Source organism: Alternaria alternata, assembly GCF_001642055.1.
Source record: "Alternaria alternata strain SRC1lrK2f unplaced genomic scaffold CC77scaffold_24, whole genome shotgun sequence".
Lineage (NCBI taxonomy): Eukaryota > Fungi > Ascomycota > Dothideomycetes > Pleosporales > Pleosporaceae > Alternaria > Alternaria alternata.
Window position 1 is genome coordinate 61 of NW_017306213.1, and position 24,923 is coordinate 24,983.

At 50.5% G+C, this 24,923-nt stretch overlaps 11 protein-coding genes across 11 annotated transcripts; 3 read left to right on the forward strand and 8 right to left on the reverse strand.

Moving 5' to 3' along the window:
- Positions 1–542: 542 nt before the first annotated feature.
- On the reverse strand, positions 543–2,725 carry CC77DRAFT_1065702 (hypothetical protein; the record flags this gene model as incomplete). Its single annotated transcript, XM_018528835.1, has 3 exons — positions 543–1,678; positions 1,738–2,431; positions 2,507–2,725. 3 exons carry the CDS (start codon positions 2,723–2,725, stop codon positions 543–545), a joined length of 2,049 nt encoding a protein of 682 aa, XP_018381056.1.
- A 2,812-nt stretch (positions 2,726–5,537) lies between these two features.
- On the forward strand, positions 5,538–6,054 carry CC77DRAFT_1012801 (hypothetical protein; the record flags this gene model as incomplete). The annotated part of the gene is made up of 2 exons (XM_018523791.1): positions 5,538–5,612; positions 5,665–6,054. The coding sequence occupies 2 exons, from the start codon at positions 5,538–5,540 to the stop codon at positions 6,052–6,054; spliced, it is 465 nt and encodes a 154-aa protein (XP_018381057.1).
- A 102-nt stretch (positions 6,055–6,156) lies between these two features.
- CC77DRAFT_945953 (hypothetical protein) lies at positions 6,157–8,610 on the reverse strand (the record flags this gene model as incomplete). The annotated part of the gene is made up of 1 exon (XM_018535054.1): positions 6,157–8,610. One exon carries the CDS (start codon positions 8,608–8,610, stop codon positions 6,157–6,159), a length of 2,454 nt encoding a protein of 817 aa, XP_018381058.1.
- Positions 8,611–8,781: 171 nt separating this feature from the next.
- Positions 8,782–9,361, reverse strand: CC77DRAFT_429090 (hypothetical protein). The gene is made up of 2 exons (XM_018531643.1): positions 9,295–9,361; positions 8,782–9,239 (listed from the first exon to the last, which is right to left on the reverse strand). The coding sequence occupies exon 2, from the start codon at positions 9,194–9,196 to the stop codon at positions 8,915–8,917; it is 282 nt and encodes a 93-aa protein (XP_018381059.1). The 5' UTR covers positions 9,197–9,239; positions 9,295–9,361; the 3' UTR covers positions 8,782–8,914.
- A 785-nt stretch (positions 9,362–10,146) lies between these two features.
- CC77DRAFT_428984 (general substrate transporter) lies at positions 10,147–12,514 on the reverse strand. Its single transcript, XM_018531640.1, has 5 exons — positions 12,238–12,514; positions 11,968–12,174; positions 11,739–11,906; positions 11,327–11,674; positions 10,147–11,277 (listed from the first exon to the last, which is right to left on the reverse strand). The coding sequence occupies exons 1-5, from the start codon at positions 12,407–12,409 to the stop codon at positions 10,610–10,612; spliced, it is 1,563 nt and encodes a 520-aa protein (XP_018381060.1). The 5' UTR covers positions 12,410–12,514; the 3' UTR covers positions 10,147–10,609.
- Positions 12,515–13,197: 683 nt separating this feature from the next.
- On the forward strand, positions 13,198–14,287 carry CC77DRAFT_429080 (hypothetical protein). The gene is made up of 3 exons (XM_018531642.1): positions 13,198–13,315; positions 13,369–13,433; positions 13,481–14,287. The coding sequence occupies exons 1-3, from the start codon at positions 13,304–13,306 to the stop codon at positions 14,031–14,033; spliced, it is 630 nt and encodes a 209-aa protein (XP_018381061.1). The 5' UTR covers positions 13,198–13,303; the 3' UTR covers positions 14,034–14,287.
- Positions 14,288–14,381: 94 nt separating this feature from the next.
- Positions 14,382–16,449, reverse strand: CC77DRAFT_998481 (MFS general substrate transporter; the record flags this gene model as incomplete). Its single annotated transcript, XM_018536535.1, has 8 exons — positions 16,175–16,449; positions 16,085–16,124; positions 15,954–16,031; positions 15,699–15,890; positions 15,546–15,649; positions 15,479–15,497; positions 14,865–15,431; positions 14,382–14,812 (listed from the first exon to the last, which is right to left on the reverse strand). Exons 1-8 carry the CDS (start codon positions 16,382–16,384, stop codon positions 14,382–14,384), a joined length of 1,641 nt encoding a protein of 546 aa, XP_018381062.1. The 5' UTR covers positions 16,385–16,449.
- A 248-nt stretch (positions 16,450–16,697) lies between these two features.
- On the reverse strand, positions 16,698–18,410 carry CC77DRAFT_429062 (3-isopropylmalate dehydrogenase). Its single transcript, XM_018531641.1, has 4 exons — positions 18,013–18,410; positions 17,469–17,959; positions 17,351–17,420; positions 16,698–17,294 (listed from the first exon to the last, which is right to left on the reverse strand). Exons 1-4 carry the CDS (start codon positions 18,266–18,268, stop codon positions 17,011–17,013), a joined length of 1,101 nt encoding a protein of 366 aa, XP_018381063.1. The 5' UTR covers positions 18,269–18,410; the 3' UTR covers positions 16,698–17,010.
- Positions 18,411–18,553: 143 nt separating this feature from the next.
- CC77DRAFT_1012807 (hypothetical protein) lies at positions 18,554–20,604 on the reverse strand (the record flags this gene model as incomplete). The annotated part of the gene is made up of 3 exons (XM_018523792.1): positions 18,554–19,049; positions 19,102–19,597; positions 19,644–20,604. 3 exons carry the CDS (start codon positions 20,602–20,604, stop codon positions 18,554–18,556), a joined length of 1,953 nt encoding a protein of 650 aa, XP_018381064.1.
- A 103-nt stretch (positions 20,605–20,707) lies between these two features.
- Positions 20,708–23,421, forward strand: CC77DRAFT_1034645 (hypothetical protein; the record flags this gene model as incomplete). Its single annotated transcript, XM_018526885.1, has 4 exons — positions 20,708–20,725; positions 21,032–21,085; positions 21,142–23,113; positions 23,177–23,421. The coding sequence occupies 4 exons, from the start codon at positions 20,708–20,710 to the stop codon at positions 23,419–23,421; spliced, it is 2,289 nt and encodes a 762-aa protein (XP_018381065.1).
- A 90-nt stretch (positions 23,422–23,511) lies between these two features.
- Positions 23,512–24,777, reverse strand: CC77DRAFT_945717 (GroES-like protein; the record flags this gene model as incomplete). Its single annotated transcript, XM_018535034.1, has 2 exons — positions 23,512–24,501; positions 24,559–24,777. The coding sequence occupies 2 exons, from the start codon at positions 24,775–24,777 to the stop codon at positions 23,512–23,514; spliced, it is 1,209 nt and encodes a 402-aa protein (XP_018381066.1).
- Between the last annotated feature and the right edge of the window lie 146 nt (positions 24,778–24,923).

Genomic DNA, 24,923 nt, shown 5'->3' on the forward strand with positions numbered 1-24,923 from the left:
AGTATTAAAGAAGTTAGAGCTATTTTTCTATTTTTTCTGCTAGGGCGTTGAGTGACCCGCTACTGTAGGCAGAACGCGAGGCGGTCTGGTTGAGGCAGGGGACGTGTGTTTGGCGCGTCTACGCGTCAGAAGCGAGTCTTAGAGCCGACCTTTGCACCGAAACTGACGCATTAGCGCAGAAGTGTGGCATGGTGAACGTCATTATCAGCCGAATTACTAGGGGATCCTTTGGTGCCCTGGCTTTTCGCAAAGGCCAGGGACAGGTGATTCACTGACACTAATTTATGCTAATTTGCTCTGTCGAGGACGCGTTATTATGGCCTTATGGAAAATGAGTGGTGAGTTCCTGAAGTCTGCTGCATATGATTAAAGTTTTGTATACAACGACGCTAGTTTCAGGAACTCGACTTCAAATGGGTATGTGATGTGAATGAGAACAGGATAGAACGGGAAGAAGTAGGCGAGATTATGATGACGAAGCCATCCTATGTTGTTCGCCTCTGTTTATGTCTAGGTGAACATCTCACGTCCACCATCAGTATTCAAATCCATCCTGGAGGTGCTCTCCGGCTGCTGTTTGTGTTTGGCGTTGGTGACAGGTGCTCTTGACCGGAGACTCTCCAACCATGCTTCGGAAGCAATCGGATCTTGACCTTCCTGGATTCTTTCTCTGAACCGTTCTTCCATCGGCTTTGCGAGGCAACAGCCTCTTGCGTGTCTTTCGGCAGACTGTATATCAATGTCGGTAAAGCCGAAGTCTTCCACACACCCACTCCACCATCGGCGGTCCTGGATGTTTTCATAATAGTTGCTATGAGAAAAACTAGGCTGCATAATAGAAGCGCAAGGGGAAATGTAAGCCATTCCCAATGGACTACGATAAAAGTAGTCTGCGAATAAGCTCGTCCTCGAACAAAGTCATGGCTATTGTATGTTCTCACAACATTTGTCATGGCAGTTGCAAGCCTCTCAAGGTACCGAGTAACGTTGTTGGGGGCAAGCCATGGGCAAGACGTGAAGGGATGAAGTTGGTTGCGACCCCAGGCATAGATTCTGATGCGCCACCAAGGTGGCGATATAGTGTTCGCGACCGTGATCGTGGAGGGAAAGATCTCATCAAATAGTGCCTGAGTTCTTGCGAACGTCTCGTTTGACATGCCGTAGTCATCAACCCTTGGGTCCGCTCCAGGAGGGCGTATGCTAAGGTTTCCCTGAAACTCCGACCAGAAGGCCTCCTCACCGAGAAATACTGCCGATCGGCCCGTCCATGGATAGGGCCGCTGGCGAGCAGTAGTGTTGAGAAATGTCTTGGTCACCGTCTCTTCATAATCCCCCAAAGCATAGGTGGATTTGAGAGTTTTGACACACCATGATAACATGCATTCTTGAGCAACTGGACGTTGGCGATCATACACACTGGAAGCGGTGCCGTCAGCTGCACTAACAATTATAGCATCGAGGAAAGGCAGATAAACATCCTTGAAATGTATGGAGCCGCCAAAGAACGGTGTTGCCGAGAGAGGATTGACGGACGTCATCGCTGCCGACAATGCTATTGTGCGCAGTAGCAACGCCTCGTCTTTGGTCGAGGAATTGGCGGCAGCAGTGCCGGTTCTGAAGCCAGACATCAGGACAGGTGCTTCACTCGTAGCATTTATCCAATAACCACATGCACTTCCTAGTGTTTCGAAGTCAGCATCTTGCGAGACAGAATTCTGTATACATAGGGTCCATTACCTACGGGCTGTGTTGTCCTGTTGAAGTAGACGCTGGATATCCAGTCTAACTTTGTCGTAAGGCAGGCATATGTTAGAAGCTCAGAAACATCCGTGCACGCACTGCAGACCCCCAGCGTATCATATTCGTCCCATTCGCATCGACTCGACGGACACGATAACGGTATGTCTGGCCGATCTCCAGACCCAAACGGAACGGGGTTATTACCGTTGTAATAGAAGAACTTCAGCGTAGCCTGTCGTAGATTTATGTCCTCCATCGTGCTCGGATAGCCGTCCTCGTAGATGTCTCCGTTGTCACCTTCGTATCGTACCACGCGGGGGATCTCACCGAAGCCGTCGAGCTCCCATCGTTCAGGAAGGTCTGTGACTTGCTGGAAGAACGTATCCACAGCCAACAATAGAAGGGTAAGGATAGCGCCCAGCGCAGCCAGCGACCGCCCCTTCGTGCGAAAGAGCAGTAGGAATGAACCCCAGGCTCCACGAGAAGCTTTGTCAAATATCTCAAAGTCGATCATGTCTTTTGATTCGCTGCCGCGGAACCAGGTCCACTTCAGCTGGCCTATAGCTTCAGAGATTGGAAGTATGAGGGCGGCTGACGCGATTTTGGACAGTACGTTTTGGACGGTTGACGCTAGTGGCCACTCGCTGAGAGGCTGATCCTTGGTGCGAACGCATATGCCGATTATGATTCCCTAAATTGGAACCATCAGTCTTACTCTAACGTATGCCCGAAGTCTTCATATCGAAGGCAACCTTGAAATACTCACCATACAGATTGCACTGACAGTCAAGCTGACAATCTCAAACAGCCAGCGCTTTAAAATATTCTGAGATGCATTGTATTCTGCCAGCTTCTTCTCGAACCGTTGGGAGAGATCTAGCGAAGGCTTGTGTTGGACCGACTCGCGATACGAAGGAGGCGGAGCGATATGTTCATTATTCGGGATCGGAATGTATGATGGTGGGAGTCTGGACACCAGTGTCATTTGTGTCTGTCCTTAGGGCAAGCCGCAAGATTTACGGGGAAACAGTCGATCAATGGTGATCTGTACGAGATCGAAAGGGCGGTCGGTTGACGTTCTACATGGCGGGCTTATCGATGGAGAACCTTCAGGACTTTTGACGCAGCTCGGGCGGCTAAACCTACGCCTGACGGTGCGTCCGACGAGGTACTGCAGCTGCTATGGGTTCCAGGCTTGTCAGCATCGAACTTCTGTATATCTCATGTGCAAACATCATAGATAAGGGATGTCGAGCCTCTGTACAACGTCGATTTAGCGCCGGTAAGATCAATCACTACAGCAGCTTCTTCTTAGCGCCGTGGCATAGCTTTGGAGTTCGTTGGACAGGTTGGTAACGGACGCGGCGCAAAGCTGCACGTCTAATGCAGACTTAGTGAATTCGGAAGAGGAGTCGAACGCTCCAGAGGTCTAGCTAGCATAATGCAGGCTGAGGTGTGGTTGTCAATAGAAAGCTCGCGTACCTGTCGCGTACCTGCGGGAAGCCAACAGCACTAGCGCAGCCGTCATATCTGCGATAGCCCACTATGTCGTCACCCCAGATGGTACAATGAACCTTTATTTCCTAATTCGTATCTTTGGTGCAAAGCGTGCATCATAAATCCACATGCCAACGAATAGGAAAGCGCAAATACCTTCAAACGAAGTTCAGTCCGAGGGGTGCACCAGGGAACAAGATCTGCTTCGTACGTACACAGCGGCACTTAGGTATCGCGGTTCAGTCTAACCGTTTACGTGGCGCTGATCGTATTAGCGCTGAGGCGTAATGTTCCTGCAGCTATGGCGTGTTGAATCATCCGGAGCCATATCAACTGTAGTAAGCAAGATAACAAGTCTAAGCGCTGAAGTTGCCGTCTAGACAGGCAGATTGCAAGGCGGCCTGGTCAGGGCAAGGTAGGCCTGGCGCAGATTAGGCCTTCAGAACCAAGCATGAGCTGCATCCGGGCCTTTCTGCGCTACAAAGTATGATGTCATTCAGCTTGCAACACCATCTGGGCACCAAAATTGTTCTAATCAAATCAAGACAAAAGACCAGAATAACATTGAATAGAGTCGAGTAGGACCCAGGTGAGCAGACTGTATGCTAGCTTTCGACTGCAGATGCAATCTGAGTAAAGCGTATGACGTCCCTATGAAGCAATTGACAACATTGTCCAGTCGTAAAGCCTGCATATTTGGAGATGTGACTTTAGGGAGCGATATCGCAGCCTAACACACATCAGGTACAAGTTCAATCAGTCTGCTGGTGGTGGTGTCAAGCTCGTCAAAGCGGGTGACACCCACTCGGCTCATGTCCATTCCCTCTAGACCGATGCTACCAGCAATACCATGTGGAAGCCCACGTGGTCAACGAGGCAAGCTTGGTGTTTTGGCATCCAAGGGCGAGACCTAGGTCAATATCACCATGCATGAGCCTTGTGACTGCTTGTGCGTGACGTTCGGCGAGTCCTTGTGTGGTGTGTCGCATAGTAAGATTCACAGCTAACACCGCAGCGGAAGCAGAAATGGTCGTCCAGCCGCATGAACCATGGTTTCGATAAGGTTTACATGCATGCAGCGGTCGCACCACAGCGTGAGTGAGGAAGCTCAGACAACGATGGTGTTTATTTTGGGCGCTTAAGGGCTGTTTGTGATTGGTGCAAATCTTTCTTGAGTCCCCTGCATCATCGAATGCCGACAAAGTATCGAGAAATTTGTATTGGTCAGTTGGAGTGGCTGAGTCTAGTCTTGAAAGAAGCATGATAATTCTTGTAACGGATGTATTGGTACCTAGGTAGAGTCGGTCTCGCTGCGAAGTATGGCCAGCGCCGACACTGATACCATTATCGTAGTCGAGTCGGACCGGATTTTGCTCTCGGGCAGGGGTGCGACGCCACCATATATCAGTAAGAGTATCGAGAAAGACAATTGAATGAGTGGCTTCTTCGTGAACACAAACTCCAAATGACACTATCGAGAACGTTCGTAGAAGCCGAAGAAAGCGTAACGCTGAAGTGCATCACGTGTGCAAAAAGAGTGTGACTAGGTCGCAAGAACGGCTGATTGGTATAAGGTACCGATTGCGTAGAGCCAATCGCTTCAACTCCAGGGGTAAGTCCAAAACGCCGCCAAGCCACGTCACATCGTCAAAACCTTTCGATTGGTTAGAAGTTGTTCTGCCACTTGACGAGGACTACAGGAATTACAGGTGATAGATCGTACTTACAGGATTCTAACTCTACAGAGTCGCCTTGTAGAAAGCCCAATCTTTCGAGCGCTTCGGATGTGATAACTCGGTGTGATGAAAACCGCGGGGAGCTTCTGAACCCATTGCGTTGCGTCCTTGGACCACCACAAACTTCAGGGCCTAACGCCTTGTGTTCCAACGCGTCGGCTTTTGCGTTTCACCTTGCCCAATTCGAATATCAGCTATCATGCTCCCTGCTCTTTCTCCCAATGGTTGCACAATGTTGCGTGATGCGCGCATTGTACGTGCGATGCCATGCGTCCAGGACCGTGTCGGTGGCTTCGAAGGCGGTTACCAAGCTGGAGAAGACAGCGGGTTGAAGCGCCGGTAGCCAGGTAGTGGAGATGAGCATGGTGTGCGACGGTCTGGAGTCGTCACTGTCGTTGTATCCCCTGAACAATGGTTAAATGCCAGGACTGTTCCTGCTTCCAGAGTCGCATATCCTCATTGCAACATCACAAAGCATCGCATCCTCCGAGGTAGCAAGCAAGCATCAGTGTCCAATACAACCCATCAACGGATATCTCTTCAAGATCTCTTCTTGCTTAAATGATGTTTGGTCGCAACCTTTTTATCGCTGCCTCTTTGGCCGCCCTTACACTTGCTGCACCAACGCCGACATCCGCTGTGAGTACATCTCAGACATTCATACCTCGTCATCGATGTTAATGGTAACTAGGTCGTACAACACGAAGAAGCCATAGTCGAGCGCCGCGATGCCTTCTCTTTGACAGGTCTCATCCGCGATGTTCTGAAGCGACATGCTTCGATCGAAGCAATCCCAGATGCCACATTCGATATCGTCGTCGACCGGAGAAGCGAAGAGACCGAGAACGAAGGAGATGATGTCGAGATCGATACTACGGAGGAGTCCTCTGAAGATAAAAGAGGGTTGAACCGTCCTGGAGCTGGAGGAAGCAAGAGAGGGTTGAACCGCCCTGGAGCCGGAGGAAGCAAGAGAGGATTGAACCGTCCTGGAGCCGGAGGAAGCAAGAGAGGACTGAACCGTCCTGGAGCTGGAGGAAGCAAGAGAGGATTGAACCGTCCCGGAAACGGAGGAAGTAAATGAGCACGAGTGTTTTCGATTATCGGTTTGGTTTTTACTCATTATAATTTCCTTATGTCCTTAATTCTTTTGTTGGACATTACTTTGTAAGAACACTGGATGTTCTTAGATCCAACCCGGCGGAGGCTGATTGACTTTCGGCTTAGCCACGAAAGGGGAGAAAAGGTTTCCAGAAACTCTCCAGCCTTGATTAGGCTGCAATTTAACTTTCAGCTCTTTCGCTTTGGCCCGTGGCGTTCCTGTGCTCGAAGACCTTGTAATTTTCTGCTGCATCTCATCTGGCAAACCGTACAAAAGGGTTGCATATGCCGAAGTCTTCCATACTCCTACACGATCGCGTTCCATCGCTGATTTGACCACAGTTGCCGACAAGAATACGAGAGAAATGAGGAGAAGACCGATCGGAAGAGTGAGCCACTCCCATCGGACCGACACATAGTTCTCTTCATTGTAGGCCTTACCTCCAAGCATGTCGTTACTCTCATCAGAAGATCGTACAACATTCGTCATAGCAGTAGCGAGTCTTTCCATATGGCGGGTTATGTTGTTGGGCGCTGACAATGGATTGAATGCGAGCTCACGGAAAGAGGGGCCATCGGGAAAATTCTTATATCTCAGCATTGGCTTCTCAGTTGAGGTTGCAGCAGAGTAGTAAGACGGGAAGAAATCGTCGAAAATGATAATGACGTTTGAAGCGGTCGTGTTTGACAGATGGTAAGTCTCGTTGTAGACAACACCAGATGTCAAGTTGCGAGTTGATGAAGGCGGTGTTATATTGATGTCTTCTGCGTATATCGTCATAGTGCCCGCCGAACTTCCCTCTAGTTCCACCGGCACGCTAGTCCATGGAAATGGCCCGGATGTTGTGTTGACATAGGTTGACGTGACAGTCTCGTTGTAGGTTCCGAAAGCGTAAGACGACTCGATGGTCTTGGCACACCAAGCCAGAACGCATTCATGTATGACCGGAGTTTCGTTGCGGTATACGCCGGATGCTCCGCCCTCAACTGAAGCAATCAAGGCGTCCAGAATGGGGTTACGCACATGCCGAAAGTTGACAGAGCCTTGATACAATGGAAATCTATCAACCATATCGGTGAGCGGAAGTGCGCGCATGATCAACGCCTCGCCTTTTGTTGGTTCATCGTCGATGTCTTCGAGGATATAACCCGACATCAGAACGGGCGCATCGCTGGTACGGTTGAGAAAGTAGCCACAAACCGTTCCATTCGGGTACTTATCAGCCTCTATCGGGCCTGTCTGATTCGCGCTCCAGTCAATGCTCGTGTAGAGGCAATCCCATTCAAGGAGCGAAGACACATCAACGCACTCGCTGCAGACGCCTAGAGTCTCATACGGAGGCCATGTACAGTTGCTTGTGGGGCATGAGAGCGGTATATCAGGCCTTGAGCCATTGCCAAAAGGTACGGGTTGTGTGCCGTTGTCGATCAGGAATTGACTTACGACGGGCCTTAGAGCAGGATCTCGGAAGTTCGTCTCGAAGCCTTGGAAGAATTCTGGGGTGTAGAAAGGCGTGTACGATGCTACCCTCGGGATGAAGCTCACAGTGTTTTGGAGAGCCCATCGGGAAGGGAAGTCGACTACCTGTTGAAAGAATGGGTCCAAAGCCAGGGAGCATAGCATAATCATGGCTCCTAAAGCGGCTAGAGCCCGTCCCTTTGTTCGAATTAACAGTAGAAAGGATCCCCAAGGCCCCCTAGATGCGTTGTCGAAGATCTCAAAATCCCACATCTGCTTCGAGTGCTCCAGGAACCAACTCCACTTGAGTTGACCCAGAGCCTCAGACACTGGTAGTATAAGAGCAGCACCAGCCATCTTAGATAGTATAGAGATGTAGGCATTCAATGTCAAGCCTGTCTTTTCAGCCAAGGCCCATTTGGTGAGTGGTTCATCCTTGAGCCTAATGAGTACCCCGATCACTGCAGCCATACAGATCGCACTGAACAGCCAGCTAAGTACCTCCAGTAGCCATCGTTTTAGGATGTTACCAGATGCACTGTATCTCCATAACGTTTCTTCGATACGTTGGGCGATGTTGGCCTCTGGATCGGACTTCTCGTTGAATGGCGGCGAGATCTGAATGGAAGGTGGCTTGGAAGGTCCGTTGATAATACCAAGACCTGGATGGATGTTGCTAATTGGTGTCTTCTCGTTGATACTGGGACATTGCAGAGAAGGTATGGTATCAAGACGGACTCGTGGGCGTTGGGTTGGGAAGAAACGAAGAGTTGGTCGCCGAGATTCAGACTGGTGCTGGATCTCTGGTGGGGGCTCTGGAATTGGCCAGATGATGGAACGTTGACTGGAAGTCTCGATAGTTGTTGTAGGACTTGGCTCAACCGGGCTGATCGGAGGCGCATTGATGTGTGCCGGACTCAAGTGTGTCGGGCGGTGTGGAGGCACAATATCTGGTGTTGTTGGCGTGGTAGGTGTAGTACCGTATGTTTTTGCTGTTGCACGCTCATCGCCAGTATCGAGGTAGATCGGTATGTCCGGAAATGCCGGCCAGTGCATTGGGCTTTTCTGTGGGCGAGACATGTTCGAAGTGTGACCCGATGTAGATATCGGGTAAGGCATTACAAAAAGTAGAAATACAAATTAGAATGCGTAAATGAACGATGGAAGATGAGATATTGCTTCGTTCAAACGTAGTAGAGAAGTGCCGGACTGCGATGAAGCTGCAGGCTGATACTAGACTTACCATCACCATACTATAACGACATTCAGCTGCGGTATAAGCCTCCACAGACCACTTCCGTGATTGGAGTAGGCTCGAAACATCAAACACAGTTGTTACTGCGGCGTACATGCAAACTATGCCTTCGTTCTGGAAATCGGTGCATTACCGAGCCAACCCACCATTCATCGCACAAGCTAGCCGCAAGGACCAAGCCCGACCTCTCAAGAAGCGTGCCAAGAGAGGCGGCTGAAGGCCATTTCCAGGACACCTGCGTGCGGCGCAGGCCTCGGGAGCTGTCAGGCCGGAGCACCAGTGTGGGTGCAGCCGTTCAGAGCTTGTGTATAGCCGCTGGGTGTGGCCGCATGGCTGGGCTAGCGTATTTCGTTGCCGCTGTGGTATTAAAACATATGCAGCTAGGCTTATTCTTAGTTTTGGCCCCATCATGAGATCACGTTTTGAATGACGTTGCGGCACAGTTGTATAAGCGCTTCGAGCCTCATCAGCCACTGTAGCCAATGTGAGGATGGGAAGGTTGGGAAGACATGTTGGATATGCTGATCGAGCGAATGATGATACAGCTTTCCAGCCTCAGAGTTTATCGCATGAATATTGCGCGGGGTCGTGGTCGCGGAAACGGTTCAGACGACAATGTTTCGAGGGTTTCTTGGGGGTCGCGATAGCGGGGTTGCGCTATCGTTAGGCGCGAAGCCGATAACCCCACTTATTAATAGCGACCTATCAACGTCGAGGAATATTTAGTCATGCGTCTATTTTTCGAATATTCCACGTCGCTTCTATCGTGCATTCATAGTCTCGGTGAAAAGCATACAACACATGCATGCATGAAGCAGGATTCATGTGACGGCGCTTGTTGCTATAGACGCAGACGTACAACAGCGGGTTTTCCAAAGAAAAAGGTAAAGCATGCCTGACTAGGTAGGTACGCTGAGAGGATAGTGGTATGTCTCACATTACCTAGCCTTCCATCTACATCCAACACTTCGCTTACTACGTTGATACTACCGTGGCTTGAGGCTCAGTATGCCATTCGATGTTCCCTAGCTACTGACACGTGTACCAGGGCCGGCCCAAGCTAAATCCAGCCTGTCGGGTCGCGGCAATCGAGGCTTCGCTGCGTTCGTCGTGTAACCTCACTGGCCAAGATCATGCTCGTCTGTTGTTGTTTCAGAGCCGCCAGATTCCCATTCGTTCGGGATATTCTCCACAAGTCCCGATCAGTTGGAGATCAGTATCCTGTAGCCGCCGTCGCTTGATCGGTGAAATGGTCGTATGAGAGAACGAACTATTGGGTGCATCGTGTCATAGAAACAAACTTACAAATCTTGGGTGGAGATTCGCGCAATTGCCAACTCATTCAATTATTCGAGGGGCTGGCGATGATGAATCTCGAGCGATATGTTGCCGCCACGAGCACAAGCTCCAGTTTGATATGTTGCTGCGCCGCGTGCTAGGCCGTGAAGCGGGTCAGCAGGATAGGCAACGGTGCGAAACATGATGCCGGGCTGGCATGAGATATCTCTTGACCAACTATACGCAAGCTGGTTGTCCTTTACAGTAGGCTACAACAACTATGAGAAGCTTATGTGAAGTTGTAGAGGAAAGATTGATTCACTATCCTACAACTCAGACAGAGCAAGAGCAAGAATTAGTTGTGCTTGAACAGCCACAAGTTATGCATCGTCTTATCCCACTATTCTTGTCCACAGATGTTTCATAACCATCTGAAGGAATGCGGCGACCTCCCAAGCGGCTTCAAAACCCACTTCGTGAGCGCCAAATGCAACGGCTTTTCCAAGAACCGTTGAGATTAGATGCAGCCACCACTCTATCTGCGACCTAAGCCTTCTTCTCCGGCGCCTCGTGAAGCTCAGTGACGTTGCCTTCCTGGCCCATCACCTTGGCGGTGGTTGCAGCGAGGGCCTCGCGGTCTTCCTTCTCACTTTCGAACAGGAACGTGAGTTCTTCCAACGTCTTTCCGTATGTCTCCGGGAACAGGAAGTAGATAAAGACGATCTCGCAAGACAACAAAGCAATATACACGAAGAGGAACTTCCAGTCAAGGTCTTGGAGTCCGATAGGGTTGGTGAAGGAACCCAGCATGACGGAGCAGCGATTGAAGAGCTGAAACCACGAAAGGCCTTTGGTACGCACATAGTACGGGAAGATCTCAACCATGTAGACGTAGGTGAGAGCATTGTAAGCGATGTTGTATGCGGGCTTGTAGAGGAAGATCATGACAAGCACAGCGTAGCCAGTTTCTTTTGATCCAGTCATTCGGTTACGAGCCTGTGCGATAGTCCAAGCAGTGTATACGCATAACAAGCAGCTAGCACACAGTAAGTACATCCTGCGTCGTGGATATCGAGGTGTGATGGTCGCCATGACAAGTGCCATGAGGAAGCCCCATGCTTCGGAGCCGACATTGTAGCGCACTTGAGTGTGACTGTCTTCGATACCGATCTTTTCCAGAATAGGGACGAGGTACTGGCTGATGAGATTGTTACCTAGGCATCTCATTAGTTGCGGAATCATCTGGCGTGATATTTGACCTACCACTATACTGGACGAAGACGCCAAGTCCAGCAGCGACAAGGGCACGATGTCGCATGCCTTTCGATTGGAATAGTTCAGCCCAGCCACGTTGTCGCGACTCGTTTTCCAACTCCAAAGCTTTGCGAATCTCGGCAATCTCAAGGTGAGGTAGCTCAGCGGAAGCATCGCCCTCTGCATGATACTTGATCAATATCTCGAGAGCTTCTTCGCTGCGGTCTTTCGAGACGAGCCATCGGGGACTTTCTGGTACTGTAAAAGCGAACACAACCTGAATGACAGATGGAACAGCTTGAAGGATGGAGGGAAGGCGCCAAGACCAATCGCTCGGAATGAGTAGCGTACGTACGACTAGAATTTGGTAGCCAATATCAGTACATTTTTCACATATGCCTCAAAGGGTAACATGTCCTACCTATACCAGCACCAAGTACGGAGCCTACTCCAAAGAATGCGTTGAAAAGGCTTCCCAAGAACTGACGTTCTTTGGGATGACCTAACTCGCCAAGAAGGGCGGCACCGGATATGATAGCGTAAACGATACCGTGACCTAAAAAGATTCTACTGAAGATAAACATCGGAACTGAGTAGGTAACAGTTAGAGACCGCTCTTCCATTCATCTTGACAGGACTGGTGTACTCACGGTTTTGCGACAAGCCCTGCATAACTGCTCCGATGATCATGATAGTAGATCCAAGGACGATACTCTTTCGCCTTCCAAGATGATCTGAAACAAGAGCAACGAGTGGGATACTCGAGATAGCTCCGAGGTTGTAGCATGCAACTAGCAAACCCAGTTGGCCTCCTTTGGGATGGTTGAAGTATTCTTGCCAGTAATCAAGAGCTTGCACTAGGTAGCGGATAAAGGATCAGCACACGTTCCACTAGTAACACCTCAGTGAACACTACTTACTTCCGTTCATCATTGAGCTATCAAATCCAGAGGTAGACTCAATGAAAAAGCAGAACGGTACCAACAGCAGGTAGAGACGCCGGAGATTGGGTTTGTTCCACCATCGTACTTTATCGGCAGCGACCACGCGCTCGATGATACCATCACCAGGACCTGCAACTGCTGGCGCCATAGTTATCTGAGAAAGTGAATATTCAAGTTCGTGGTGCTCTGGTTTGATCTGCAGTATGCCACTTTCGCAGTTTACATACTGAAAGCCAAGCACTTCGTCGGTTTAACAGACCGTCGAACCGACTAGGGAATGCATATCCAGTATCCCTTCTCCTTGGCTTTGCGGGGTTTGTGCCCGACGGTATGGTTGATCGCATCCTTCACCATGAAGCATGACCGTTGATCACATCAGATACAGATGCCTCTCTGAGATAGCGTACAGTCGCCAAGTTTGGTCACTCTCTGGTTGGATATACAATGACTACGCCCTTAACGACACGGGTAAATATCGTATCACGACAGGCTCTATCGTCTCGCAAAACCGGGTTCAGCGTCCGACTTGTGCATGTAAATGTATGTACAAGGCTGGATACAAATGACCCGACGCCCGACATACACCTCGCCGCTAGCCGCATTCAGCGCGGTCCGTGGTACAAAAGGTAAGGTTGAATGCGGGGAATTTCTTCTGCCGGATCCTCCACACGTTGTCTGGCATTGTCGAGCTTTGCAGCTTTGTCAGTCGATCCTCATCTCTGGTCTGTCGATGGGTCGTGATGGAGGCTGGTTCAGGGTCCACGGTCAAACGTCCGGATGTGAGTTGGAGTGTTGCATCCTTCATCGACTGGTTCAAAAGTCGCAGTAGAAGCGCAAATGATTGTAGCCAGACGAGACGGCGTTGTGATTGCCTGACAACCTAGCTGTGTTTCTCCTGTATACGGTCGCAAGCTGCGAAGTAGCTGTTTACTCGGAACGATGAGGGGGCTGGACGCAGGCAGAATTAGGGGCCGAGCACAGATCACCAAGCCACACCTTCTGAAGCTCTGCACTGCGTCATCGCATCACCCATCATCCCAAGATGACTGAAGCGGTGCGCAAACTTGTCCGACATGATGGTACACACACTGATATCGCATTTTGGAGGTTCAGCTGAATGCTATCGCATGTGAGAACTGCAGATCGAAGAAGTGCAAATGTGACCGGAAGATGTCGGTAACTTACATACCAGCTGTGGAGCTTCAGCTAACGACCTCAGCCCAATATGCACTCAATGTCGAACTTCGTCGCTACCATGCCATTACCAAGAGGGCGGCAAGAGAGGGCTTCCGGCTGCATATATTACTGCTCTTGAGAAACGGCTTGCGGATACCGAGGCTGCACTCTCCGCTTCTCTCATCGCGCTCCAAACTCAGAACGCAACACGATTGACGGACGGTCACTTGTCGGGCGCAATATCGCAAGCTTCCCAGCCTCAACGCTCAAAGGCTGAAAAGCTCGAAGAGTGGAAGCGCTTGCCTCTACAAACAGACGAACAATTGGAAGCATGGCTTCAAGCACGGCATCCTGACAGTGCAGCTCAAGCGGCATCTCAATCAAAATCTAGCGAATCCATTCTTACCTACCAAAGTCATGATACGCTCAAGGCACCGGAAACACGACCCGATAATAACGCGCATCCATTTCCCAAAGCCCACGGAACCACAGCGACCTCAGCGTCACCCATCGAGCAACTACGAGACTGCAGCAAACCGACAATGCCGAACGTACCGCGAGACTCCTCTACACAATGGCGAGAGAACTACTTCTGAACATCAACTGGAAAATGTTCTGCACAGGTTTATACTGAAACAAAAGGGTCGAGCGGTCTATCGGTTCGTCGTTATACGAGTCGAACGCAGAACATATCGTATTGTTGCCAATCGGTAGCAGCCCCGCTTGCTGCTTGGTGTCCATATACGGAGAAAGAACAACCGGAAGTCGTCAAGGAGATTGTTTGTGCATGAAGTGAGAAGAACCTAGCATTGGCAACACGATGCCGTAAACGCTTTGCGTTAGTGCTGATATAAGATGTTTCGAGGGCACTCTAGAGAACAAACTTCACAACGGAGAAGGTCAAGCAAAAACGCGAACCGATCTTCATTGCACGCTTAAACCCTCTACTCGACTTTCAGAACACTATCAAGCACTCCACACCTCTTCACCCAACTCCTTGCACGCTTTCCGTAGATGTACATTGGAATCGTTGCCAGCGTGACAGCAATGGTAGTTCCGCCAATAACATAAAACGCGTCTCTTACACCCTGTACCGCGATCCAGTCATTGGCATAGAACGTCAAGCCAAATGCAAAGAGATTCTTGATGAAGTTCATAATGGCAAAGGCCTCGGCGGCCTGCTCGCGATGGCAGTCGGAGACGTAGGTCACCACGGCGGTAGTTCCCAACTGAACACCCAGGTTGATAAGGCCCATGCAGACAATGACGGGAATCGGCCACGGGTCTTGATTGTAGAGCGATTGGCCCCAGGCAAAGAATCCGGTCGCAGTGAAAATTAGGTACGTGATCATCACAGGAAGACGAAACTCGGGTTCTTGTAGAGCTGTTAGTCGACTGAGATCGCAATTTGAACGGACAAGACTCACCGAAAGTACCATTGTTGCGCGTCGACATGAACTTCGCTACTCCGTCGATGATCGGTCCGGCTACCAGCGTGGCCAGTAGCGACGCTACGAATGACGAGACATTCGTTGCGCCGACTGCACTAACGGAGAAACTGTACGGTGGAGCGGAGAAGATCTGCGACAACGTGATAGAGATCAAGACGAGCCAAGATATGCAGATCGTGAAGAGCAGGGTGGCCCACATGACTACAGGGCTCATGATCACAACAAAAGGACGCAAGAATGTGCGCCAAAAGGAGACATGATCCCAATAACCAGACCATGGCATAAGAGTCTTAACGTAGGGGTCGGCACGCTCCGAAGAGACGGATGCATGGATCGCGTGGTCTTCGATACGCTCAATGGCCTTCTCCTTCTCCATCGCATCGGTCTCTACCGTTTTAGAACTTGTATCGATGTTGATAACGTTGTGGCGGTGGTACGCGGATTCGGGCATGAAGAAGAAGACGAGGAGGAGCATGACGACAAAGGCACCACCCATCGCGTGCATTGCGATGCGGTAAGAGCCGTATTGGATGACGGATCCAGCTGGGCTTGTTAGCTTCAGAACGCGAAATCTTGCTGATGTGCCTCACCGATTGGGCTCGCTAGGTTCTGCGGAATGTTAGCTAGTTGTAAAGCAGCAGGCGCCAAATAACTTACGATACCACCGAGGACACCGAGATTGAAGATGGACATTCGGAATCCGCGCTCGTGTACATGCCAGATGTCTCCGACTGATGCTGGAATGAGTGCCTCGAAGGGTGCTTTGGACGTCAGCAAAGTTCTCCTCGACAATATGTGGGATGAACATACCCATGCACAACCCTTGGATAGCTCTGGCCGCTGCCAGAGAAGGGAAGCTGGTAGATTCTGCAGCCCAGAAGCACGACACGGCCAAACCCAGCGTGGTTATAAGATAGACTGGTCGTCTTCCGACCTTCACAGCTAGTGTGTTGCACAGAAGACTCCCAAATGCGATGGCGACGATACAAGAACCATTACAGCCTGTGAAGAGATCATGTGTTAGCTTGATGCTCCAATGATAGAAATATCAGACATCGAGCTCACCTAGTGTAAATCTCTGTAGAGGGACGTTGAATTGTTGTGCCAATGGTACGAAAGCCGGCGTTAGCAGTGGGCCGACGGCTGTGAAATACACCATTAGCTCAGTACATGGTGCCCAGAGTTCGCAAGCTTACCTCCTACACAACCGCATCCGTACGCAATGACGAGGGTAAACTATCAGGTCAGTACAGGCATCCCAATCGGTCTCAAAAAGTTGAACCTACCATCTCTTTCTTCCATCTTGGCCAATTATACGGATCGTTGGGTGAATCAGAGGGTTGCGGCACGAGTACAATCTGCCCTGTAGCATCATGCTTGAGCAGTCCACGGTCAACATCAGTCGAGATCTCAAGATCAATACGACCAAGCTCGCTCAAAGGAGCGGTTCCCGGGACATGTTCGAGCTTGTAATCCTGCAAGATACCCAGAGGCATGGTCGCTCAATCTTCGCGTATCTGGCTACGGTAGCGACGATGAATTGGACGATGCACAATCTAGATTCTGCAGCAGATAGATGGAAGATGCGATCCTAAAGTGCTGGAGATGCAACGGGCACTATAATGTGGGGGATGCGCCATCCCACGGCAGTTGTTTTGGGCCATGGATAATTGAGTCGTGGTGTGCGGGGAAGGATGCGGGGGTTAGCTTTGGGTTGGTCGCGCATGTATCCACTACCTCATGTCGCAGACGACAAGCATGGTTCGGCGCGATGTCGCCGATGGAGATGCTGGTAAATCTTGCCTGTCCTGGATCAGGACCTCGAAAAGGAGACGAGATCTACAGCGGCTCTGCCATTAGGTTCTGACTACTCTCTGAGTATATTTGCATGCCTTCCTCGAAGTTACCGAACATGCATATAGAAAGCAGAGCAATAGAAATGTACCAGTGGTTGTATAGACGGACAGTACATGGCTTCGTGTTCTAGTGATCGTCCGTTTATTACGGTGTCAGCCTGAAGCGAAACTGCATCAGCCGCAAATCAAGTTCCGTATCGGATAATGACCGGGATACAGCTCCACCTGCGGCTATCGTTTCCATAATATCATGCCGGTTCTGGCTTCTACCGACTTGTATTGTACACCCTCTCTAGCTCAGCGCAGACCGCATCGGTCACGTCCTTCGTTGACGCTTTGCCCCCAAGATCGCGAGTCGCAATGCCTCGCTCAGTGATGGCTTCCACGCTCTCCATTAATCTCTTCGCAGCCTGCTCCTCGCCTAGCCATGCTAGCATTTCAGATGCTGTCCAAAAGGTTCCCACCGGGTTTGCGACACCCTTGCCAGTAATGTCGAAAGCTGAGCCGTGGATTGGTTCAAACATGGACGGATTTTGGCGTGTGGGATCGACTGTTATCACTTAGTATAAGCAGGGTGCATTGTTTGTGAGATAGGAAAGTACGTACGGTTGCTGGTAGGAGCGATGCCGATGGAACCTGCCAATGCGGCTGCCAGGTCGGAAAGAATATCCGCGTGCTTGTTAAGTCAGTAAACCGTGACGAGGACACATATTGTGTTACTCACCAAGTTCGTCGCTACTATCGTATCTAACGATTTTGGGTCAAGAACCATCCGGCACGTCATGGCGTCGACGAGCATTTTATCGCACTTGACGTCGGGGAAGTCTTTCGCAACTTCAACAGCAATCTCGTCCCACATAACCATGCCGTTACGTTGCGCGTTACTCTTGGTGACCACTGTTATCTGTTTTCTCGGTCTGCTCTGAGCTGTTTCGAAGGCGAAGCGTATAAGTCGTTCCACACCATGACGAGTAAAGATGGAAACCTCTGTAGCCGTCTCCCATTTTTGGCCTTTGTGTGACCGGCCTCCTTGTCCAGCGTATTCACCTTCAGAATTTTCTCGGACGATTACCCAATCCAGATCACCATGCTCCGCATTGCGCAAGGGCGACGATGTTCCTCGGAAAATCTTGGTCGGCCGAACATTCGCATACTGCTGGAGGGTCTGGCAGATAGCAAGCCGCAAGCCCCAAAGGGAAATGTGATCAGGCACGTCTATTAATAAATTCAGCACATTAATATGCGAAGCTCGGTACCTCGTAACGTACCTGGCGCGCCTACAGCACCAAATAAAATGGCATCATGCTTCTTGAGCTTTTCTAATCCCCCATCCGGAATGTATTGACCAGTCTTCTTGTAGGTCTCAGAACTCCAATCGTAGTCTTCGAATTGCAGGTTGAATGTGCCATCTAGTTGTGCCAATTTCTTCAAGACTTGAACACCGGCATTGACAACTTCGGGGCCAATACCATCAGCGCCCATAGTCGCAATAGAGTGCGTGCGTTTGTTGGCGTCTGAAGACATGTTGACGAGCTGAAAACGAGGATTGAGAATGGGCGTGGCAACCGTGAACAACTGAATTGGTATCTTGCGCCACTCTATGTGTACTGTCTTTTAACCCGCAATACTCGGACTAAGAAACACCATGTTCAGACTGCTTGTATTTCTTATGCTGCGCTGTTGCGGCTGGTCCCGCCACTGGTGTGCTCGATTTGGGTAAGTGCGGGGAGAGACGGAGAAAGAAAGTCCGAGGCTTCGTTACCGATTTCCACTGCGCGCAGCACCCACTGACATCGAAGCTTGCTACCTTCAGAAGTCCCAGTGCTGTCCTTGATCAAACCAAAAAGGTATGTCGAAACCGGAGAACGGGTCCAAGCCACTAGAGTACTCAAGAGATGAGGCGTCGGCACCTTCCGCTCCGAGGAAGACATTCCAATAGCTATCGCTCTCACCAAGACCAGTACTATCTTGAGCTGGGTTGCTCGTTGCGGTAGATTCGAATGCTGAATTGGGTAGCTTGTCCCATGTATCATGGTGAGGCGCAACGCCATTGACCACTTGACCATCATTTTGATCTGGGGCGTCTTTACTGGCAGGTTCGTGCAAGATCGAACGTAGGCTTGACTCGCTTTGATGAACGATAAAAGAGTCTCTAGGGACGTTCGGCCTATGCCCAACAAGAGCCTGGACAGGCTTGTGTAGTATTCGAGCCCGCAAGTCACGAATGGCAGCCGAGCTTGCTTCAGGCCATGTGCTGCCGCGTCGCCCAAGATGTTGAAGTATGTCGAGGCTTTTGTCTGCGAATCTTCGTTGCATGCGTCAGCAGGGATAGACTATTTTGAACGTGACCCATTTACCTCACGACAACAGTATGGGCGATACGGCTCTCGTGAGCAGCGTAAAACATGATGAATGTACTGATCCATACAGCCCATGTGCAAGAGGGCCACAACAAAGCTAGTGGATTATGAATCGTTCCGATACTAGACTTGGTCTGGATGGCGCTGTGTAAAGTGGTGATGATGCTACGCGCAGAATTGATGCACTGTTGTAAGGCAGCGTCGTATGCGACGTCTTTGCGAGAGGTAGCCAAGACTGGGCGATACAACGAGATGATCGACTCGTGTCTAAGCAGTGTCAAGACAGTAATCGCGTAGGTAGAAGCTCCAGATTGGCTGTCCGGATCGATGTAGTCCTCAACATCATTCCACCACTGGCTTAGCTTGGCTATGATCGAGGTCGCTCGGTCGGGATCGTTCTGAACGTAGTGTAACGACTTGTTGCGCAATTCTATAATTTCGCCGCGTAACCTAGCTTGCTGCGCTTGAAGATGCAGCAGACGAAGTTTGATGCCTGTGAAATATGAGCTAGACCATCACCACACCATGACCAAACTTACAAGGCTCAATATGCGTCTGTGGGTGGTGTTCTGCTAATGGGAAGCATACGTCGATGTCGTCATCGTGCAGGCCGAGCGGTAGGCCCATGGACTGGGAAATGAACCGATCGATGGCATACAGTGACCAAAATACACGTTGCCGAAGCTCTCTTGCACTTGAAGTGAAGGCTGAAAACCTAGCTGGGCAGCGATGAAGGCCTAGCTGCACGGCCATGCGCATGATGAGCCCTCCGATGCGTGATGCTGCGTTCAAGCGGAGCATGGACACTAGAAAGAGCTGCACACTGAGAGCGGCCTGCAGCGTAAGTATGCTTGTGGGACGTGATAGAATCACCCGAAGGCTATCGACAGCGGCATCGTATGACGGAAAGACGATACAGGCAGGGTATTGAATACATCCATGCCCAGAGGATTGTCGATGGTCTGCAAGCGAGATGGACATGATCGATCGAACTATCACCAGATCAAGCTCTTCCGAAATATCACGTTCAGGAAAGCCGTTCTTTGCATAGCAGTCGAAGTACTCTAAGATGGTCGGCGCGTGTAGGAAGGGGTAGAGCGTATGCCAATTGGCAAAATAGCTCCCAGAAAATGTGACCAGGTCTTGGAATGATATATGAAGTGTCTGGCTGAACGCAATTTCAGCGTCTCGCCATAGGCGCTCAGAAGAGTTGGGCTGCACTAGAGGTAGATGATCATCTTCACCCGGCACGATATCGCTTCCAGGCGTTTCTGCGGTAGTACCGGTAGGCACTGTGGACGGCCGGATCGCACTATACACCGACCTGATGAAGAAGATTCCACTGGCGCTGCCGACAAAACCTGGAAATTGATCATCTGGGACGCTGCGCATCAGGCCAACTTCGCGAGCAGGCTGTCCCGATGTTCGTCGTCGCTTCGAAGGTCGGTGTTCCTCCAGGGAGACATCGGATGGCGAATACCTATCCTGATTATGTTCCATGAGTGCAACCGCGCTTAGTGACGTCAAAGATCAAGTCGAGTGGTGTATTTGGTGACTGTTCGTGCTGATCTGATATGGTTGTTGAAAGCAGTGATCTTGTTACATGAGGGCGGAAGCGGTGGTAATCGGGTTATACGCCAAAGCTGTCTGCAAACTTTGTTCATTGCATCCAAACCTATTTCCAGCATACGGGTTGTATACCTTACGTGACAAGATTGTGCAAGGAGATCGTAATGGAAACGATGGCGGTGGCTGGGAGTGGCTTGAGATTTTAGGTCCAAGCGGCACAACCGTGCGAACCTCGGCGAAGTCCTGCGGCTGATTTGGCGTGTATCGCGCGTGCCTTTGCACTTTGCATCGTGACTTTACGCATGGCGACGCGCAAACGATGTCTTCGGCGACTCTCGATGCTTCTGCTGGGCGCCAGCTGCCAACCAGAGTTAGCAACGCGTGTGAGAGGTGTCGTCGCAACAAGAGCCGAGTTAGTTCCGCCCTCCCACAGCCCGTCACGCGCGCCATGGACTGAGTAAATCGAAGTGCGACATATCTCGTCCTTGCGCGCTCTGCGTTCGAGCAAATGTCGAATGTGTCGTAAGCAATGTCGAGGTGCCAGCCCGCGCACCGAAAAGAAAACGCACTCGGGGTCCTTCCCGTGAAGCTTCACACGAGCAACCGCCAGCTCCGATGCAGAGCCATGACGATGCGCATCAAACGATAGACACAGAAATCAACAGTCGCGATGAGAGTAGACGTGCCAGTATGGCAGAGGGCGAAGCTAACTCAGCCATGGATATTGCTCACCAGATCTACCGACTGGGAAGCCAGCCAACATTGAAGCGGACAACATCAGCCATACCGGGTGGTGACGTATATGGCAGAGCCCCGGCACCTCGATTAGACCGTACCCAAAGGAAAAACATAGTCGCTATCCTTGGCCATCCTTTACCACCCACCGACATGATGCGCGCGCTCCTAGAAGAGTACTTTGACTCGGTCCATTGGTTTAGCTTGGTCATCTATGAGCCAAGATTTCGGGCGAAGTTCGAATCTATCAGAGATGGTCATGCCTATCCCTCACAAAAGTCGTTCCTTCTTCTCCTATCCACTGTTGTTGGCATGGGAGCATGGTACAAATCTCACAAGAAAGACATGGATCTGGACTTTCCGGACGAAGATTGGTACGCCTGGTCGCAATCACTCATCCAAGGCGCGGGTTCTCAACTCACTGAACTGATGGACCAAAGTACGATTTCATCGGTTCAGACGTGCATCCTGCTTGGCTCTTACTATGTCTATCATGGCAAACCTAATTTATCTTTTGCGTTACTAGGTGCAACCATTCGAACGGCGCAATCGATTGGCCTTCATCGCCAGCCGCTACGAGGTGACTCTCACTCTATCGAGGAGAGGAAAAGAGTTTGGTGGACTATATACACATGGGACAGATTCGCTTCCATCACTTACGGTCGGCCTATTGGTATCAACGAGAAGGACTGTAATACAAACCATCCCATTGACATATGCGAGTCGCCATACTTCAAGCCAGGAGGTCCTCCAGAAGCGGATTTGACAATATGCTACTCGTCCTACCAACGAGAGCTCAACAAACTTTATCTCATTGCGTCACCTATTATCGAGATCATTTTCGGAATGCGCGCTGTGGGACCCAATGAACGACCTAGTGGGCCGCAGTACACTGATCAGATCTTAGAAGTGACGGAAAAGCTTTGGGCGTGGCGCCGGCATTTACCGCCTCATCTTCTACTTGATATGGCTTCCGACTGTAGTATCGACCAGTCTCGCACTACGCGTGTACACCAACTGCAGGCCTTATCTCTTCAGCTTACGTTTGACAACCTACTGATTATCTTCAATCGCCCGTTGATTGCGAAACAAGTGGACCATCTCATCAGGACGCAACCGGAAAGTGGCCATGGTGTCGCATTATCACCAGCAAGCCTTACGAACACCGGATCACCATTCCTTACAGCCCATGAGTCTAGCCCGCTAAATACAAGCCATATGTCGAGCACCGAGCAGTGGTGGCACGCGGCGTTGAGAACGTCGAAGGTCACCGAATTACCGCGGCTTTCTCAACTAGCCACTGATAGTCACCTAGTAGCTTTCTTGGCTATCAATCTATTCAATTCCGCTATTGTCATGGCTGTGTTAGCATTGTCCGATCCACTCTCGGACAGAGCACAAGAAGTCAAGAGGACCATTACGCGGATATTTCGCTTACAAGAACTACTCGGGAAGAAGACACAGCTTTCGATGCAGAGCAATGTAGTTCTTAAAGATGTCATCCAGATGCTGTTGCGTAGGGAAGCAGATACTATATTTGGCGAGAGCGACATCACAAGATCACATGCAGGGACGGCATTGATGTCTGTTGAAGACACCCTTCGTCTTCCGACGCAGCTACCATCAAATGGACACCATAGACCGCAACACAATACAGTGGACAGGATGCAACGCGTTCACGAAAGTATGGCATCAGTGCAGAGAGGTGAGTTGTTCTTTATGCATTTCCGACGAACTACGAAGCGTGCTGATGCTGTGCTCTACCTAGTTTTTCCTACGGGTCTCGATGGTATATATCGTGATGACACGGCTGACGTCCAGCAATGGGCTGCCAACAACGGTGATACGGGTCACTTACCTAGCGGACACAATGTAGATTGGTCAAACGCCGGCACACAGGACTTCCATCTCGAGGGAGAACTAGACTGGATCAGCGATGACAATAATGTTGACGTTACTGGCAACGGATTATATTGGTTCTGGGATTCTGTCTGGAATGAGCCTCCGCTGTAGCGGTCGCATCGCGAACAGTCTGCGCCAGGCGTCTGTTGTTCTCAAAAGAGATATATACATCAGCGCGATATGTATTCGGCGCATCATAAACTAGAGCTTTGGAAGATCAGACATGTGTTTGATCTGCTCGGTACAGCTCTCCGCAAATGTCCTATCGATACCAGGCCCATATATAAGCGATTTAATGCCGACTCTGTTCGCAACGTTGGTAAAAGCTCTTTCGGCGTCCGAGAAGGCGAACTCATGAGTTATGAGACTATCTAGTCGAACGCGCTTAGACTCCAACAGCTGAATGGCAAGCTTATAGTCTCCCGGTCCATATCGAAAGCTCCCTTTGAGCGTAGCTTCTTTGTCGCATATCTGACCGATAGGGAACGCGATGCTTGGAGACCCGAGCCCGGCTTGAACGAATATTCCACCGCGTTTCAATGCGGCTACACCGCAGTTGATACATGGCTCTGCTCCTGTTGCGTCCACCACAACATCAAAACCTGCGACCAGCCTAGCTTTCTCTGAAAGCTTCTGAGCGTTGGTTTCTGCAGATGCAGCTTCCATCATATATGTGTCGTCCGCGCCGAAGTCTGTCGCAAATGCCAGTCTGGTGGCTACGGCATCTATTACGATGACCTTCGCGGCACCAAAAGCTTGCGCCACAGTACAGCACAACAAGCCTATAGGCCCAGCCCCAAAGACTGCGACAGATTTACCCTGCAAGTTTCCAGCGAGTCCACAGCAATGTACAGCTATACTCAATGGCTCAACCAAGGCACCCTCACGGAACGATATGTGCGACGGCAGCTTATAGCAGCATTCTTCGGGTAGACAGTAGAAAGTCGATAAGGTGCCATTGTAGGGCGGGGTAGCAGCGAACTGCATCGATTCGCAGAGGTTGTAGCGGCCGCCGCGACATGTCTCGCATGTGTTGCATCCTACACCTGGTTCTAGTGCAACTCGATCGCCTACAGATAATCCTTTGACCTCTTCTCCACAGGCCTCGACGATGCCTGCAGACTCATGGCCAAGCGTAATGGGAGAATCAACAACATATCGTCCTATGCGTCCATGCTGCCAGTAGTGTACCTGGGTAGCCATCAACGTTAGTCAATGCAGTACAATATACCAGGAAAGATTGCATACGTCAGAACCACAAAGGCCAGTAGCTACAACCCTCACGCGAACATGCCTTGGTGTTCGAAGCTCTGGGATTGGCCGATCTTCGTATGAAAACTGCTTCGTAGAGCTCAGGACGAAAGTCTTGTTGATCGGTGCTGTGGTTGGATTCTCTGGAGACGATGCCAAGGACATATTCTGTGTGAGAGCGATGTTGGGATCGTAGACGTCGGCTGAGGAAATCATGATTTGAGACATAATTTACGGGAGTGTTTGCGGCGTATTTTCCCCATTATGTCCCCCAGATTATATCCCGGTCAAGCGTTGGTGTCCGACAACGAGTGCGAGTGCGTTTCGGTTCCGGCGGGTCATGCACGCTGCTGACTTTCGGA

Coding starts and splice junctions, on each gene's coding strand:
- CC77DRAFT_429090 (XM_018531643.1), bottom strand. CDS start 9,196: ATGATGGGGCCAAAACTAAGAATAAGCCTAGCTGCATATGTTTTAATA.
- CC77DRAFT_428984 (XM_018531640.1), bottom strand. CDS start 12,409: ATGGCGCCAGCAGTTGCAGGTCCTGGTGATGGTATCATCGAGCGCGTG. Junction 12,175..12,237: donor TAGCTCAATGATGAACGGAA/GTAAGTAGTGTT, acceptor TCCGCTACCTAG/TGCAAGCTCTTGATTACTGG. Junction 11,278..11,326: donor CGTCTTCGTCCAGTATAGTG/GTAGGTCAAATA, acceptor TGAGATGCCTAG/GTAACAATCTCATCAGCCAG.
- CC77DRAFT_429080 (XM_018531642.1), top strand. Junction 13,434..13,480: donor TGCAAATGTGACCGGAAGAT/GTCGGTAACTTA, acceptor TAACGACCTCAG/CCCAATATGCACTCAATGTC.
- CC77DRAFT_429062 (XM_018531641.1), bottom strand. CDS start 18,268: ATGTCTTCAGACGCCAACAAACGCACGCACTCTATTGCGACTATGGGC. Junction 17,960..18,012: donor TGGTGCTGTAGGCGCGCCAG/GTACGTTACGAG, acceptor ATTTATTAATAG/ACGTGCCTGATCACATTTCC. Junction 17,421..17,468: donor CGATAGTAGCGACGAACTTG/GTGAGTAACACA, acceptor TGACTTAACAAG/CACGCGGATATTCTTTCCGA.